The 16337-nt window shown below is 47.8% G+C and overlaps 4 protein-coding genes across 4 annotated transcripts; 1 reads left to right on the forward strand and 3 right to left on the reverse strand.

Annotated features, from left to right (window-relative positions):
- Positions 1-5304: 5304 nt before the first annotated feature.
- N7506_011827 (cAMP-dependent protein kinase) lies at positions 5305-6590 on the reverse strand (the record flags this gene model as incomplete). The annotated part of the gene is made up of 4 exons (XM_056961118.1): positions 5305-5991; positions 6056-6180; positions 6246-6335; positions 6404-6590. 4 exons carry the CDS (start codon positions 6588-6590, stop codon positions 5305-5307), a joined length of 1089 nt encoding a protein of 362 aa, XP_056805652.1.
- A 376-nt stretch (positions 6591-6966) lies between these two features.
- N7506_011828 (Vacuolar ATPase proteolipid subunit c) lies at positions 6967-7974 on the reverse strand (the record flags this gene model as incomplete). The annotated part of the gene is made up of 8 exons (XM_056961119.1): positions 6967-7081; positions 7161-7246; positions 7302-7386; positions 7439-7545; positions 7611-7732; positions 7780-7792; positions 7852-7869; positions 7927-7974. The coding sequence occupies 8 exons, from the start codon at positions 7972-7974 to the stop codon at positions 6967-6969; spliced, it is 594 nt and encodes a 197-aa protein (XP_056805653.1).
- Positions 7975-8729: 755 nt separating this feature from the next.
- rom2 (putative Rho guanyl nucleotide exchange factor (Rom2)) lies at positions 8730-12593 on the forward strand (the record flags this gene model as incomplete). The annotated part of the gene is made up of 5 exons (XM_056961120.1): positions 8730-9029; positions 9076-11482; positions 11536-11966; positions 12020-12451; positions 12507-12593. 5 exons carry the CDS (start codon positions 8730-8732, stop codon positions 12591-12593), a joined length of 3657 nt encoding a protein of 1218 aa, XP_056805654.1.
- Positions 12594-14337: 1744 nt separating this feature from the next.
- aspA (uncharacterized protein) lies at positions 14338-15783 on the reverse strand (the record flags this gene model as incomplete). Its single annotated transcript, XM_056961121.1, has 6 exons — positions 14338-14578; positions 14631-15233; positions 15274-15373; positions 15437-15553; positions 15613-15688; positions 15763-15783. The coding sequence occupies 6 exons, from the start codon at positions 15781-15783 to the stop codon at positions 14338-14340; spliced, it is 1158 nt and encodes a 385-aa protein (XP_056805655.1).
- Between the last annotated feature and the right edge of the window lie 554 nt (positions 15784-16337).

The following is a 16337-nucleotide window of genomic DNA, read 5'->3' on the forward strand; positions in this document are numbered from 1 at the left end:
TTTAGTCATCCGCATGTCAATTGCCTATTTTAGTCTATTATGGAGTCCTGGAGATATCAGAATCCTCATTTCTGGTGAATATCGGAGTGCCTGTTTTCAAGTGAAATGTTTTGGGTGTAACTACGGAGTACTTTATGTGGTAAACCTTCACTCTCAAATACCTAGTGAAGAGGGCAACGTTCCAAGGTTTATGTGTACTCTCAGGAGTACGGGTCGAGGCAGCTGTTCGCAAGCGACAAACCTTGGAAAGAGATGCCCCTAGATGGAACGCACTCAACTTGAGGTTTTGCAGCTCGAATCCCATAGGAAATGAGGTAAAAGAGTCTCTTATTGCTAAAATAACGTATTGTGCACACTAAAAGCTCTCAACATTTTAAACAGATGTTGCTGATGTAATCAGGCTCCAAAAGCTAAGAAATCAGACAATAAGGCATCAACCTCGGAATGTAGAGGGAGATAGATCCAGAGGTCGAGACTGAACTCGGGAATCCATGCGGTCGATAGACTACCTAGTGTAATGGGGAAACCGCGCCAGTACTCATTTGTGCCTCAGGCATCCCAGGGGTATTTCTAGGCCTAATCCCCTAGCATAGCAATTCAAGCATTCCACATCTCTCGCAAGAACAGTATCTCTTTCCTATTCCGGTAGTCCTGGGGGCCTGCGTAGCTCCCTGATCCCGCCGAGCACTAAACACCCCCGTCGTCTTGTCTGCGATGTCAGACCGCCAGCGCGCTCTTCCCACTATACTAGGTATTGCTGTGAATTAGATCAGATCAAAAGCCTCAAAAAATCTATAGGGACCTCAGCGGATCCAGTATCAGGTATTTGATTTGTATTAAATCATCATGTATACCTGTCAGTTCTGTCAACATTGACTGGTGGATAAGCACGGAGTATGCTCATTAGGAAAGAAAATTTTCCTATCGCAGCATTTGTGGAGCTCCTTTTGAATGGCTGTTTGCTTTCAATGACGTTTCGTGATTTGCGGTGGGTGCCATTTCACGATCTCACTAAACTCTGGCAAGCTGTTAGCAGAAATAATGGTCTTCAATTGAGGATACCTACTTGAACAATTCTTTTTCATCGGATGGACCAAAAAGCTCAGAGTGGATTGTGCAGCCATAATTATCATTGGACCACCGATCACAGCTCAACCCAGTAGAGCTCAACTTTAGCTGAGCCAGGTTCGCAGGGTTGTCAAGCTGCTTCAAATCAGATTTACCATATAAGCAATGAGTTTGATCTCAATATGCCAGGAATAATATAGGGTGAAGACCAATTATTTCAGCTGGTATCTCAGTCACTGACATTGGGGACAGAGTACAAGACATTCATACTGGCATTCGATCCAGTTGGGCCTGTGTTCAGAGTCAGACGTATTCCAAGGTTTGACCTGGAGTAAAGAAGAATTGCTGTGTTTTTTTAAGCATTCCATGGATTGCTAATCCTCATTTCCACAGGCCATATCTACTTTGCGTCTCACTGCACGTATCAAGTCTTCTCTTCCGTACTGTCGTTTCGCTGTCCTTTTTGCAACAATCTCAGTAAGATTTTTGATATCCGAGGCATTGTGGCAGTGGCGATTTTCTGAAGTAGTAGCTCGGCCACAAGACGCGGCCAGAAAGTATCAAAAGGTTTAAAAGAGATCTTTTTCCGCAAAATAGTCAGCCAGTCCGTATACGCCTTAGCGATTTCCGGGTTTTTAATCGCTTCCAAAAATTCGGATATAAATCGAGCCTTGTAAAGATAGATAAACTTAGAATCTAGATATTTCGATACAAGAAGACGCGACTATATCAAATATCAAGCTTTAGATTTCGCAGAATAAGTAAATTAGTATTTTAAGAGACTTACCGTGTGTGTTGTTTACTCTTTAGTCATGAGGGACCTCTCTTGTAGCTAGGTAATAGATAGCAGTATATAAACGAAGTATAGATCCTCCTCCTAGTTGACTGGGGTTATCTAGGCTAGTTGTTTCTGATAGAGACGCCCAACTAGCGCATTATTGCCACTGCCGAGATAGCTTTTAACCTGAAATTTATCTTTACAACCATAAGTGGCATATATGTAGTCAAAGTAGCCTATCAAACCTTGAAAAGTATTATCAAGGGATAAGTTAGCTTGTTTGCGACGACCAAACATAACGTAGTTTAATCGATGAATCGCCTGGCTTACAAAGTAAAATTTAGGTCCTCTTTTATTATTCATAAAGATTATTAGTTATAATACTTGATCTCATTGCCTATAAAGAGATAGAATCGCTCACTAATGTTCTTCAAAAGCGCTTCCTTTATATTCAAGAATACGGTACAGGGCGAAAAGCTTTACGAAGAGGGCGCAACTTTTTGCGAGTCGCCCAGGGTCTGATGAAGGCGCTGGTAGTACAATAAGGAGTTCATAATCACTATCAAGCCTCTTACACACATTGTTGTTATTGTTTTGAGCTTGACATATATCATTGTCTTCGATATACTCTGTTAGCTTAAGCAGCTCGAAGCGACATCCTACCAGATCCAGATAACGGGATATCCAGAACAATGGATCCACAAACAGATCTCAGTGACGGCGCATAAGATAGGCAAGTGGTTAAGGCTCCATAGGTGCATTCTGATTTGTTTAATAGGATGCTCAACACGTCCACAGGTTAAACTCCTTTTATGCAGTAAGTCTTGACCGCCCTTGATACCATCAAAGACACATGACTTCTATAAGAGCTAGTCCAGAGCTTGATTTAGTCCGGACCCGCCTCCCTGCACCTCCCGAGGGTTTCTTCCATAGAACAGACCATAATATAGTTACTCAATACTCCGTACACAGTTATAGATAGATAAGAAAATACCCGAAATTGGCCCTCTTTTATACAGCATGGCTAGTAGTCCATACTTCAACACTATCACCTCAAAATCATCCTTCAAAGCTTGTTTTAGTACGGAGAACAGGAAACTTTTCACACAACTTCATGATGTTAAGGCCAGTGATTGGAAGTGTGACCACTTGTTCGCTTGTTGTATTGTCTGGTGGGATACTCAGCACAGCATTCTCCTAATTCTATCACCATATCATTCCCCCTTAGATCTTTAATCTTCCCCTAAGATCATGAAGTTTCTAAATGGCCTAGATATTATCTATATAACCCTAAGTGAGCACTGTCTCATACAGGATCCTAATTGTAGTATATCTCTTAACCAAGTTTAAGGGGCACTAACAATATTCAAAGGTAGCGAGAAGCGACGTGGAAAAGATATCTCTAGAGTCTCACTAAAGCAGAGTAATAGTGAATCTAAGCTATCTTCGAAGCGTTTTCAAGAATGCACCGAGCGTCTCGCGCAAAGAGGTTATATCGACTTAAGGAAAATGTAAGTTAGATCTAGTAGTCCAGTAGCTAATAGATCCTAAGAGATATCTTCGATGGAGTTTATTGACACCAAATTGAACAGACTTCTAGCGTCCCCTAAAAATAAGACCTTACAACTAGTATTATATGTTATCCGGCATATTTTATACTTTACATCGCCACAAGATTCCGCAGATATGCCCACTATTGTGGAATTCCGAGACGCAAAAACAAGGCTATCTACCCGTACTCCCAAGTTGAATCAGAAAATCATAGCTATCAATAATGGAAGTCTATATTTACGAGAAGAATCAAGAGACATATTTAAAGTTCTCAAAAGCTGTATGGCTATTTGAAAGCCAAAAGACAATTTTAGTGTCTAGAAAATGGCCAGCCGACCATTTCGAACAATTGCTTCGCACAAATAACTTGCGAGGCTTTGGTAGCTAGATTAGCTGATCCTTTTAAGGAGCTATAATCCAATAGGTAATTTTTGGCTTCTTAATCATATTCCAATTTGCAATATACTCATGATATGAGACAGAGTACTGCTTATAAATGCTACGCAGCACTATATATGCTTCCTTGATTTTGAGATCAGTGATGAATATCTCCAAGATTTTGAATCATATGCGCCTCCTTGTTTCCTGCATGTTGACTCAACATCGTGGTTTGACCTTAGCTCTAGAAGCGGCAGAGAGCAGGCGGTCATGAATCTGTGTGGTATCATGTGCTGGGCCTAGTAATGATCTTCGGAGCATGAGGATATGAAGGAAATTGCTAATTTTATATACAAACTGGTTTCTCACCTTGATGCAGTTAACCTTGGAAATGTGTCCACGGTAGATCATGAACAGGTCGCTTTCGGTAACTTGAGTATGTAGGATGGGGCTCAATCATGTTTATTATAAGACATCGACCTTTTGCAGCTATTTTGCCTAGCGTCGTGCACATTCGCTTATAAAATCTCCCGTAGAACTTGCAAAAAAAGAGCGGTCACTGCAATAGAATTCGACGAGAGCACATTCAAGTACATGTTTCTCGATCAAAACGCCATGAAATCAACTAGCCTAATCAGCAGATTGGTTTGGGCATGCATTTCTCCTATGACCCTCAGTTCCACACGCGCTGCATTTCGGTGGTGCCCTGGTCCGGGGTTGTAAAGATGACGAAGCTAGTCCGCGCTGGGGGGCTTCAACTGCTTGTTCTGGTTGCATCGGTAATGAAGATTCATCCAAATCCAAGAGAGCTGCTTCGGCAGCTTCCTGGGCTTCATGTTGAGCCAGCTTTTGCTTTTCCTTCGCAAGATCAGGTTTGTTTGTATGTATGACAACAACCATGAAAACCAGGAAGTCCCAATGTCTTCTAAGGTTGGAAGCAGACAGGTATGTATCCGCCGATGAAATTTGCCTTTTCGATACTCTGTAGATTCGAGATTAATGTATCTGTAAACGATTGTATTGCCATTCTAGAATATGCCCCCAAGGTACAAATAGCGCTGGAGACTCAAAACCCAGTAAAATGCCCAGAACGCCTATGGGTCACCCATATAGCGCTGAGAGAGCACGGTATGCAAGAGAAGAAAGACCGAATGGTATCTGGTGTTGTTCATACTGTCGTGAAAGTTCAAAGAGATAAAATAGAACACCCCGCAACAGAAAATGGACTGCAGCTGGGCATGAAATAACCCACATAGGGGCAAATTCGCCACAGTCACGCCAAGAGTCATCATGGGATACCACCAGCAAGCATGAAGCAAACATGGAGCACAAGTGACTGCGAGTGCAGGCTCAGCAAAAAGCATCATTCAATCACGCGGGCACGTGCCCGTGGGGGTTCGTGGGGTTTGGGGGATATGATCCCATCATTTGATGGCATCCCAATAAAGAAAGGTTGGGATTCGAAGTTTGATAAATTGGACCCATCAGCAGAACTCAGAAATCACTGAATAATGCCTCATATTTCTTTTTCAGGTCGTCGGTGTAGATGTTGGCGTGTCTGACGTCGGGGGATCCGGGTATTCTTCGAAGTTTCCAGTATCCGCGGGGTGCGATAAGCGGGGAAGTATAGGCCCCTTCACCCGGCGGTAAAACAGATCGTCCCAGATGACATCTTGGAAGAATGGGTGCGACTTGACTCGGGTTGAACCACCTGAAATGTGACCGAGTCGTTCCGTTGGATTCGTTTTGCACAAAAGGGAGACAATATTCTGCGCTGCGGGCGGCATGTTCGGGGGAAAACGTAGGCGACCTTCGACGATCTGCTCATAGATCCGCATAGGGTTTTGATCCCAGAATGGGGGCTGGCCAATCAGGAACTCGTAAATCAGGATTCCAAGCGCCCACCAGTCTACTGCGAGGCCATGTCCACTGTTTTGAATGACCTCCGGTGCGAGATACTCCGGTGTGCCGCAGAGCGTGTATGTCTCACGGTTGTCGACTTGTTTCGCGAATCCAAAATCAACGAGTTTGAGATGACCATCGGCGTCCAGCAGAATGTTCTCTGGCTTGAGGTCCCGATAGGCAATTCCATGGACATCATGTAAAAACTCGATTGTCATTGTGATTTCCGCGGCGTAGAATCGTGAAGTTTCCTCACTGAAGCGTCGTTGCTTGCGAAGATATGTGAATATCTCGCCTCCAGGGCAGTAGTCCAGCTAACCGTTCGTCAGCACCCTGTAATATTTCCAAATTCATATCAAGCCCACAGAAGGTTCATACCAGCATGTAGAGGCTCTTGTCGTCCGAGAAAGACGCGATCAGGGTGGTGATAAAGGGGTGATCGATGACCGCTGCGAGGGCCTTCCGTTCGTTGCGCACATGTTCCACTTGCTTGAGTTTGATCACTGTCCAGCGCAATCGGTACAAGTTAGCCTTCGCCTCGCGCAACGTGAGACAATGTGGCGCTCACCATCTGCCTTTCGAAGGATTTTCAGGGCATAGACTTTGTTCTTGTCTTTTTGGTCCTTGAGCCTTGCGAGCCACACACGAGCGAAAGTGCCTAGAAAGACGGATCAACGGTTAGAGGTCGATCGCGCAACCGATACAAAGAGTTCCAAAGGTCCCTACCAGTCCCCAGGGTCTTGAGGAGCGCGAAATCGGTCACGCGCAAACTCCTCGATTGGATGCATAGTTGTTTCTCGCCCTGGCGCTCGGTGATAAGGAAAGGGTTGGAGGATCGCGGAGACGAGCGGAGCGTTTCGACAATGGATTTTTCGATCTGGTGAAGAGATCCGTTCGGTTTGGGAAAGACCATGGTGCCTGGCGCCTCATTCGGCGAGTGTTGCACTGTTCCAGTTGCCATTAGAATAGCGATCCGGAGAAGGAAAAAAAAAGTATGAGATCCGGCCCGTTAGCGCGCCACCAATCGGCAGCACAGCTTGAATGGAGGGCAAGGTCTCAGAGGCTCAGATTAAAAAAAACATTTAGGTCCGAAGCTGTCAAAAGGGAAAAAAGTCTGGTGGAGTTCAAAGAGGCGGGAGAAATACGAAAAGGGCTCTGACGTATTTGCTATGCGGGGCTAGACGGAACTCTACGAACTGAGTACATAAGCTAAAGAGCCTCTTCAGGGCGTTTGATTCGACCATGCATATTCCCTTATTGTACACCAAATGTTGTTCCTCTTTCCATGTTTATACTCTTTCATCCATATCTGCGACTGGATTAATTTGTGGTTGCGATGGAGGTATAGTGTTGGCCGTGTGGTAGTTGTAGGTGTAGGACAGCGCGTACTCAAGATACTCAAGACTTGGAGTTCAAGATCAAACCGACAATCAAGCTGACAGGTTAGTAAGGTCGGAAGAGTGTCTGACTCAGAGGGACCTACCCATAAAGACCAAGGACTTCTCCGAAAATCAAAATCAAAATCATTCCAACATAGACTCGGGATTGTTGCATGTATGCCCGAACACCCTGACATTGCTGTTAGTACCAATGGTTCACTCGGTCGTTGCAAACATGTCCGTACCGCATCTCCCACAACTCCGATTGTATACCCAGCAGCCACACCTGTAAGACCAACGGACATTCCTGCAGCCAAGTGCATGAAGCCTCTGCGCATTGTCAGCTTGTCCGAACTTGCGCCTTCGACCTTTTTCAACGTACGTATACAAGCTCATGTTGGTGGTTGGGCCCACCGCTTGCGCAATGAGAACTGCGATAACAAGACCGTAAACTGCGATAATACCGGACATGACGACAGGGATAAGGGACTGTCGGTAGAAATTCGGTTAGCTGCCGGGGTATACATGGAGATAGGCCTGAGTAGGTTTCTCACCTTCATAATCAGATCAGATCGGAAGGTTCCCACACCGGCAATACCGATGCCTGACTTCGCTGTGCCATAAGCTGCTCCTGCCGCTGTGAAATTGTAAGCTGTTTGTCCGGATGTCCCAGAGTCTAGAACTTCGAAATCTAGCTCCATCCCCGCAAGGTATTCCACATACACCCGAAGATCATCTTCAGGGGATTGTCAGTGATGCTGCATCAAAATATGATCAGGTGGTGATACGACTCACAGCAGCAGCAATGCCGGCCTAGCGGTAGACAGCTTGTTAGTCTCATGATCTGCGAGGTTGGCGACGGCCACTCACAAAGGAAAAGAACGGGGCGAACTTGGGGGCAAGCTCGCTCTCGGCCATGATGAATAGGCAAGACTCGTCTTGCAATCGAAACGAGAAAAAAAAAGGCTGATTGACGAAGTCCGAAGATGGCGTGGAAGGGTAAGGTGTGTTCGCTCCTTGTTCCACATGGTCATTTCGCCCGCCGTAGTCCACGCATTGTTCCCGCTCGGGCGGTGACCATACGATACTTGCAGTATTCGGTGTATCCCCCCGCGTTAACCGGCACTTTGAAGGTCTCCCCGTATTGAAATTACATACCGGCCTCGCCGTCACCGTGGACCTTCTTCTCCTGGGCCCCCTCCCCCAAGTGTATCACTACATTTTCAACAACTACCCACCCCCCCACCTTCACCTCGCTACCCTACTCTCTCTTGGTTGTCTCGGAGGATGCTGAGGGTATGAAATCGAAGGGAGCCTTGGTTTTGTTGCGCTCACGGCTCCTGGCGCTTCTCTATTAACGTTTGATATCCGCCTTCAAATCCATCTCAATCCCAAACTGAGGGGAGTTATGGCATATTAAGTCCTATTGCCTGGAAACGTCTTTTTTATTATTTTATTCGCCATTGTCTCCGGCATTTCCCCTCTCCGTCCTCTCCGTCGTTTCCCTCCGTTGCCCACGATCTTGAACAGACCTATTGCGACGCCCTGAACGCTCTTCACGATCAACACGGATACCCCCTTTCACCTCTCTTTCGGACCCCGGGAACAGATCCTTCTTGTATATCCGACCGATCTTCGACTGCCCGCTTGGGATCGCTGACATCTCGTAAAAAATGGCGGATCTGGGTGGTCAACGTAACCGGAACTACCGGCCTCACGGACCGGCCTCGTCGACACAACGGGATGCTGCGTTTTCCGATATTTTTGGAGGCGCACCACCCGCAGGACGCTCTCAAACCATGAACTCGCAGACCCCTCAATTCTCCCAGGGTCGTGCCCATACTATGTCGTCGCATGTTGCGCACCCTCAATTCTCGAGACCGCCGCCGACGCCCACGCGGCAAGGACCCAATGGGTATGGACCGCCATCAGCACCGCCGAATGGATATCCCCCCGCCGCCGCCATCTGGACAGTATCAAGCCTATAACCCAGGAGCTGCAACAATGTCTTCACATCAGCCCCCTCGACCGCACCCGGGGGCCCAACAACGATTCGCCGCTTATCCCCGACCCCAGCGCCTGGAGACGCGGCCAAGCCCTTCACCCCAATACCCAGATCCCAGAGACTTCAGTCGCCCAATGCCCCCACCTGCACTGAATTCTGATGCATCCCGATCAAGGTCGATGGCGAAATTGAGCGGGCCGCCTCTGCAAACCCCACCAAGCAACTTCAACCACACCTCTGCCATTGCTTCTCGTCGTGAGCAATATCATGCCGGTGCCCCAATCACTCAGTTGGGTCGTCCGGTGCCGGAGAAAAATACCAACGAGCGGGCCATGTCCATGACTTCCTGGTCGTCGGATCGAGATGCGCACATCATGAACAGTGGAAGGTCGATTCCATATCGTAGACCACCCTCGGGTCATGATCAGCAAAACACGATGCGCGACGCGGTGCAGACTACCCCAAGGAGCGATTCCATGACGCATCCTAGTCCTCTGATGACGCAGCCCAGTCCTCTGATGACACAGCCTAGCCCAGAGGCGTTTGCAGCCTCTCGCCAACCGAGTGATGGATCAGCTAGGTCTCGAACCATGTCCATGGCGTCAACAATTGCACCCGATAGGACAATGAGTGTCCAAAGCCAAGCTACCCAAAGCTCATCTGGCCAGACAACACTTGTTGCTAGAGATTCACAGCGCAAAGTTCCGGTGGTCTACCCTGCGCTACTCTCTCTCGTGGCTGAAATTTTCAGGGAAAAGATCTCACTTGGTGAACGTCAGAAGAACGGTCTCTCGTACCAAAACGCATTTTCGGGTACTGACTCTGTGGATTTGATCGGCTCCATCATCAGAACTAACGATCGCAACCTGGCTCTTCTTCTTGGCCGTGCGCTGGATGCCCAGAAGTTCTTCCATGATGTCACTTACGATCATCGTCTGCGCGATGCCCCAGGCGAGGTTTATCAGTTTAAGGAAACTATGGGAGAGGAAAAGTCCACAGCTGATGTTAATGGTGTTTTCACGCTCTTGACTGAATGTTATTCCCCGACTTGCAACCGAGATCAACTCTGCTATTCAATCGCTTGCCCCCGAAGACTTGAGCAACAGGCAAGATTGAATATCAAGCCTCAGCCGGTACTAGGAGCTGGAGACGTTACCACCGCGCCACCCGACGACGACGATGATACCGATAACCAGAAGCTGTGGATCAGCACTGTTCCGAAGGAAGTTTCGGATTCTGTCGATGATCGCGAGAAGAAGCGCCAGGAGATCATCTTCGAATTGATGTACACCGAACGAGACTTCGTCAAGGATTTGGAATACTTGCGAGATTTCTGGATGAGACCACTGCGCGCTGCGGGCACCACAACTCACTCGCCAATTCCAGAGCACCGACGGGAGAAGTTCATTCGGACTGTGTTCGGTAACTGCTTAGAGGTTCTCAAAGTTAATAGCGCTCTGTGCGAAGCTCTGAACGCCCGTCAAAAAGAAAACGCAGTTGTGCAAACTATTGGTGATATTGTCTGCCAACATGTTCCCAACTTCGATCCATTCATTAAGTATGGTGCCAACCAACTCTACGGCAAGTACGAATTTGAAAAGGAAAAGGCTTCAAATCCGGCATTTGCCAAATTTGTCGAGGACACGGAGCGTCTCAAAGAATCCCGAAAACTGGAGCTGAATGGTTACTTGACGAAGCCTACCACTCGTCTTGCAAGATACCCGCTTCTCCTCGAGGGTGTACTGAAAACGACAGCCGACAGCAACACAGACAAGGAGGACATTCCAAAGGCCATCAAATTAATCAAGGACTTCCTCTCGCGCGTCAACGCTGAAAGTGGTAAAGCAGAGAACCACTTCAATCTCGTTCAGTTGAATGCTGCGCTCAAGTTCAACACTGCGGACTATGTCGATCTGAAACTTACGGAAGAAAACCGACAAATGCTCATGAAGATGGCTTTCAAGAAGACAACGGCCGACAGCTCAGATGTCACGGCATATCTATTTGATCACGCCGTGCTCCTCGTCCGAGTCAAGGTGGTCAACAAACGTGAGGAGGTCCGGGTCTATAGGAAGCCTATTCCTTTGGAGCTGCTGGTTATTGCTCAGATGGAAGAGGTCATTCCACGACTTGGTATCGCGAAAAGGCCATCTTCTAGTCTCCTCTCGAACAAGGCAGTCATCAACAACCCCCCTCCCGCCAAAGATGGTGGTTTGCCAATCACTTTCAGACATCTTGGTAAAGGTGGATATGAGCAAACTCTATATGCCACGAACTCCGCAACACGACGAAAGTTTATTGAAGCTGTTGAGCAACAGCAGGAGAAGCTGTGGGAGCGCAACAGTAACTTCTACAACAAGACCATTCTCAGTGAGGGCTTCTTTGCAGCGGTCAACCGTATCAACTGCCTTGTCCCAATAGGTAACCAAATGCCGCTCCATTGCACGTGTAATCTCGCTAACCAAATATATCAGATGGCGGTCGGAAGTTGGTCTACGGTACCGATAATGGTATCTTCGTGTCTGAGCGTTGGCCCAAGGACAAGTCAGCCAAGCCGAAAAAGGTTCTCGAGGCTACCCAGGTCACACAAATCGATACCTTGGAAGAATACCAGCTGTTGTTGGTTCTTGCAAACAAGACCCTTTCCTCCTATCCTATGGACGCTCTTGATATCTCCGAGGGCCAAAATACTATGGCAAAGCGTCCAAAGAAAATTCAAGGTCATGCCAATTTCTTCAAGGCAGGAATTGGTCTTGGGCGTCATCTGGTCTGCTCGGTCAAAACATCAGCCCTCTCAAGCACAATCAAGGTCTACGAGCCAATGGACAATCTGGCCAAGGGAAAGAAGAAGTCGGCTGTCAGCAAAATGTTCCAAAGTGGCCAGGATACCCTCAAGCCATTCAAGGTTCGTTCAATCCTCGATTGCTCTCTTCCAACACTTCTAACATCTTTATGCAGGAATACTACATACCTGCAGAGTCTTCTTCGATCCATTTCTTGCGCTCTACTCTTTGTGTTGGTTGTGCGCGTGGCTTTGAGGTTGTCAGTCTCGAAACCACCGAGACGCAGTCTCTCCTCGACCAAGCAGACACGTCTCTTGACTTTGTCGCACGCAAAGAGAACGTCAAGCCCATTCATATCGAGCGCATGAATGGTGAATTCCTGCTCAATTATAGTGACTTCTCGTTCTTTGTCAACCGCAATGGATGGCGAGCCCGTCCAGATTGGAAGATTGCCTGGGAGGGTAACCCGAACGCATTCGCGCTCTCCTATCCCTACATCCTAGCATTTGAGCCGAACTTCGTTGAAATTCGCCATGTTGAGACCAGTGAATTGACGCACTTGATGACCGGGAAGAACATTCGCATGTTACACAGCTCCACTCGCGAGGTATGTTACTTGCGCCTTACATTTCGTCTCCTGACCAAACGCTGACTTTTTCTAGATCATCTATGCCTATGAAGATGATCACGGCTACGATACCGTCGCCAGCTTGGACTTCTGGACCAACAAACCCCAACAACACGTATAATGCCTGGAAGATGTGACACCTCCCTCTGGTGCCGTCCACCCGTCCTCGACATCTCAGCCCTGGCACCACCCACATCCACCCCTCCTCATCATCAATGACAAACTTTTGACGGGGCCAACCCGTCTTTTCTTTTCTACGCAATGTACAATGGAGCGCAAATACCACTTCTTGCGTGTCTGCTTTCTTGCCTTTCCCCGTTCAACCCTTTTTTTCTTCTCTATTTCTTGCCAATTGCATTTTGCCTACCTCCTTTCTGTCCTCAAAACTTTACTTTCTAGTGCTATCTTCCGTGGTTCTGTTTCTACACTACCATCTCATGGCTTTTTTTCACCTTCTACCTGTATTGTTTTGAGCTCGAGGTATCTTGTCTGTTATACTTAGCAATTTCATTGATGTGGATGGTTCCTTTGCATTGCGGATGGGAGAATCGAAGTAGGCCTAGCTTAACTTCTTTAATGCCATTGAATTCGATCTTGGAATGATTGTTTGCGATATATAAGTATGGAATCTCTCCAGGTCTGTTTGTTAGTATGATGGATAACCTCGGCAGCAACCGTGCCCAAGTAATCGATGGATCCATGGAAGTGAATCAATTACGAACAGATCTCATATGTATAAACTATGACGTCCATGGATGATAAAGACATGATGCCTTCACTTCAGGGTCAATCATTATTGCATTTGCAGAAGAGATGGTACCTGTTCGAGAATAGTTGGTCAAATCCAAATGTCTTGAGTACTTTCGATGGTACAGATATAGAAGGTGAATTGCCTGTCCTAAAAATATTCATCACTCCTCACTACCGAATCGTTTCCGAGGTCATGGTGCCTTGTTTACCTGAGTCTGTTCTCCCTTTTGGTGTACGTTCTATTAAAGCCTCAAGGTTGGGTGTTCTAACGTTGGCAGCAGAGATATCACATTGGTCCTTGGGAACATTCCGATGTTTCCCATGTAATTCGTACACCATCTGGGCAATACCGTGGTCATGTGTCAGGCATAATATTACCCTAAAGAGCTAGGTACTACTCCAGGGTCTCAAGGCTGTGACGGAGATGGACAGTATACGTCGCTGCCCCGAAGCCACAATTCCTAGACATCTCTTCAATAGAGAGGTTATCGACAGATCACAACAATAACATCATAGCTAAAGACTACAATGCCAGTACGGAGTAAAATGTATAGCCAGATACTTTTTCGTCCTCTATTACTATCGGTAGGAAGACAGGAGGGGAAAAAGGAGAGATAATGAAGAAGACATGAGCCACGAACGCAAAAAAACAAGAGAAAAGGGAATATTGCTGCGCTGCGGGCTTTGGACAAGAACTAGAGAGAAAGCAGGGAAGATGGGGAATAGAAGTGATGCAGCAACAGGTCCCGGTGGCAGCTGGTGATGTGATAAAAGAAAAACAAACCACGCGACCCAAACACAGGGGAAGACATGGTGTCGGGAAGGTCACCAGATGGGGTCGTGAGCCAAAGATATATGCCGAGCCAAGTCTTCCAGGAAGAAGCTGGGAGATTGACGGACGCGTTGCCTCCCTTGTCTTGCCTGGGACACCGGGCTATCGTGAGTTGGACCCTCCCCGCAGAAGAAAAGAAGAAAAAAGCTATTAACGTGAATAAACAGTCAATATTATCCCATAAACAAAAGCCAACTTGGTGCCTGGAAGTCCATGGCACAGAACGGTATCACATTTCGAACCAGCGCCCCACGGAACGAGCCGCATCGCCGACAGGGTATATCTAGGCCTCTCCGTTGGTTGCTTCGGGACCCAGGGACTGCTGCTCGCGCTGCATGCGGGCCTCGATCTCGCGAAGCTGGCTCTCGCGAGCCAACAGCTCCTGTCGCTTCTCGGCGATCTCGCGCTGGACCTTGATTTCGATCTCGCGCAGCTTCTCCTCCTCGCGGCGGAGTTGTTCCTCCTTGAGGCGCACGGACTGGGAAGCAAGGTCTTCGGGGTTCATGGAAGAATCTTGGCCGGAACTGATCAATCAAGTTAGTAAGGATTTGAGAGTCTGATGGAAAGATAACATACGGAGAAGCACCATCGACGCTCTTGCTGAGCTTCTCGGTACGGTAGTTCTCGTAGAGGAAGTCGTGAGTGATCTCCTTCAGATCACCCAAGTGGCTGTGGAGAAGAGCACTGCGGATAGCGAGGAAGTCGGAATGGCGAGGGTTCTCGACCTCGACAACACCCCATGGGTACTGGCGCGCGCGCACCTGACGGTCATCGATTGTCACAAAGTCGTCGGATCCAACAATGGCGAACGGCATAAGACCACGCAGCTCAGCATTCTCCTCGACGGTATCTTCATCATCCTCCTCAATGTCGTAGGGGAAGTTGTAGACGGGAATACGGTAGTGCTCGATGTCCTCCATGATCAACTTCTTGGACTCGGCCAATTCGGCGGGAGTGAGAGAGTCGGCCTTTCCGATGACGGGGATAACGTTGACACGGGGGGAGAGGCGCTTCATCAGTTCGATATCGAGTTCACGCAGACCGTGGCCGGTGGGTGTGATGAAGTAAAGCATGACGTGCACTCGGTTATCTCTGAAGCGAGGGTTACGCTTGATTCGCGACTCCTCTGCAAGAATATCATCGTATTGGCGCTCGAGGTAACCGACAATCTCACCGAAACTGTTCGAGGGGTCAGTTAATGTGCAAATGCTCACGGGACCGGTGTACGTGCCTGGCTTCGTTGTCAATCTGGTCACCGAATCCGGGGGTATCGACAATAGTCAGGGAGATACGGGTTCCCTCGTCATCAAGTTCAAGCTCTGTATATCGTTCATCAGTACGGGCTCGATGCTGGGTACTGCGCGGGGGGGAATTCGACTGACCGACGGTGGTGGGCTTGATACGCACACCCTCCTCGAGGTGAGCATTGGCAGCATCGTCGGCATCCTTGCCCTCCAGAACCTGCTTGCCGCAGAGAGTGTTGACGAAAGTTGTGCGTCCTATCGGCGAACAAGCTGTTAGCTTTCGTCTGACCCCCATGGGAGATCGGGCAGCATACCAGTTCCGCTGGCACCGCAGACCATCAAACAAAACTGAATTCCCTTCTTGACATTCTTCTTGCGACGGATCTTGATCTACCCGGAACGAGCGCGGGCGTGCAATTAGCTTTGACATTTTTGCGAGAGGATAGGGGACGCCAGGTGCCTACCGCGTTGAGTGCTGACGACATTGTGAGAATAGTATTGAATTAAACAAGTATGGGGAAAGAAGAAGTCGAAGTAATAAGGAAGAGTGAAACTTGGCTCTCCTGAGAGTCTGGAGAGAGAGAGAGTAGGGGGGAGACAGTTCGTGTTTCCCCCTTTCCCAAACAGGTGACCAATCACCGCATCGCTCAATTCTCCAGTTTGTTCTACTAGTTTGTATATTGGCTATATCGGTATTTTACTCGACGCTGGATATATCACAATTGACCAGTGTATTCGAAAAAGAAATAATCCTATCAATTCAGTTTTCTTCCCCTATCTCGTGCATTGTCTCTATTGAATATTTACTTGACTGATGTACCCAATTGAGGGCCAACTCAGGGGGAAGTGGGTCATTTGCTATATGCTTATGTAATACATGCCTGAGGTGTCGAAGTGGATAGCTTGCCCGCATTGCTCTTATCGATATACCGTCGAGAGCACTTCCCTCTTCATGTTCTTGCTATTGCTGGACGTGCTGCATGACTGAGCCCAAAATACGGTGTTTACACTGCAAGGCTGTCTTCTCACCCTTCTCATA

This window comes from Penicillium brevicompactum, assembly GCF_028827555.1.
Source record: "Penicillium brevicompactum strain IBT 35665 chromosome Unknown utg000009l_segment0_segment0, whole genome shotgun sequence".
Classification (NCBI taxonomy): Eukaryota; Fungi; Ascomycota; class Eurotiomycetes; order Eurotiales; family Aspergillaceae; genus Penicillium; species Penicillium brevicompactum.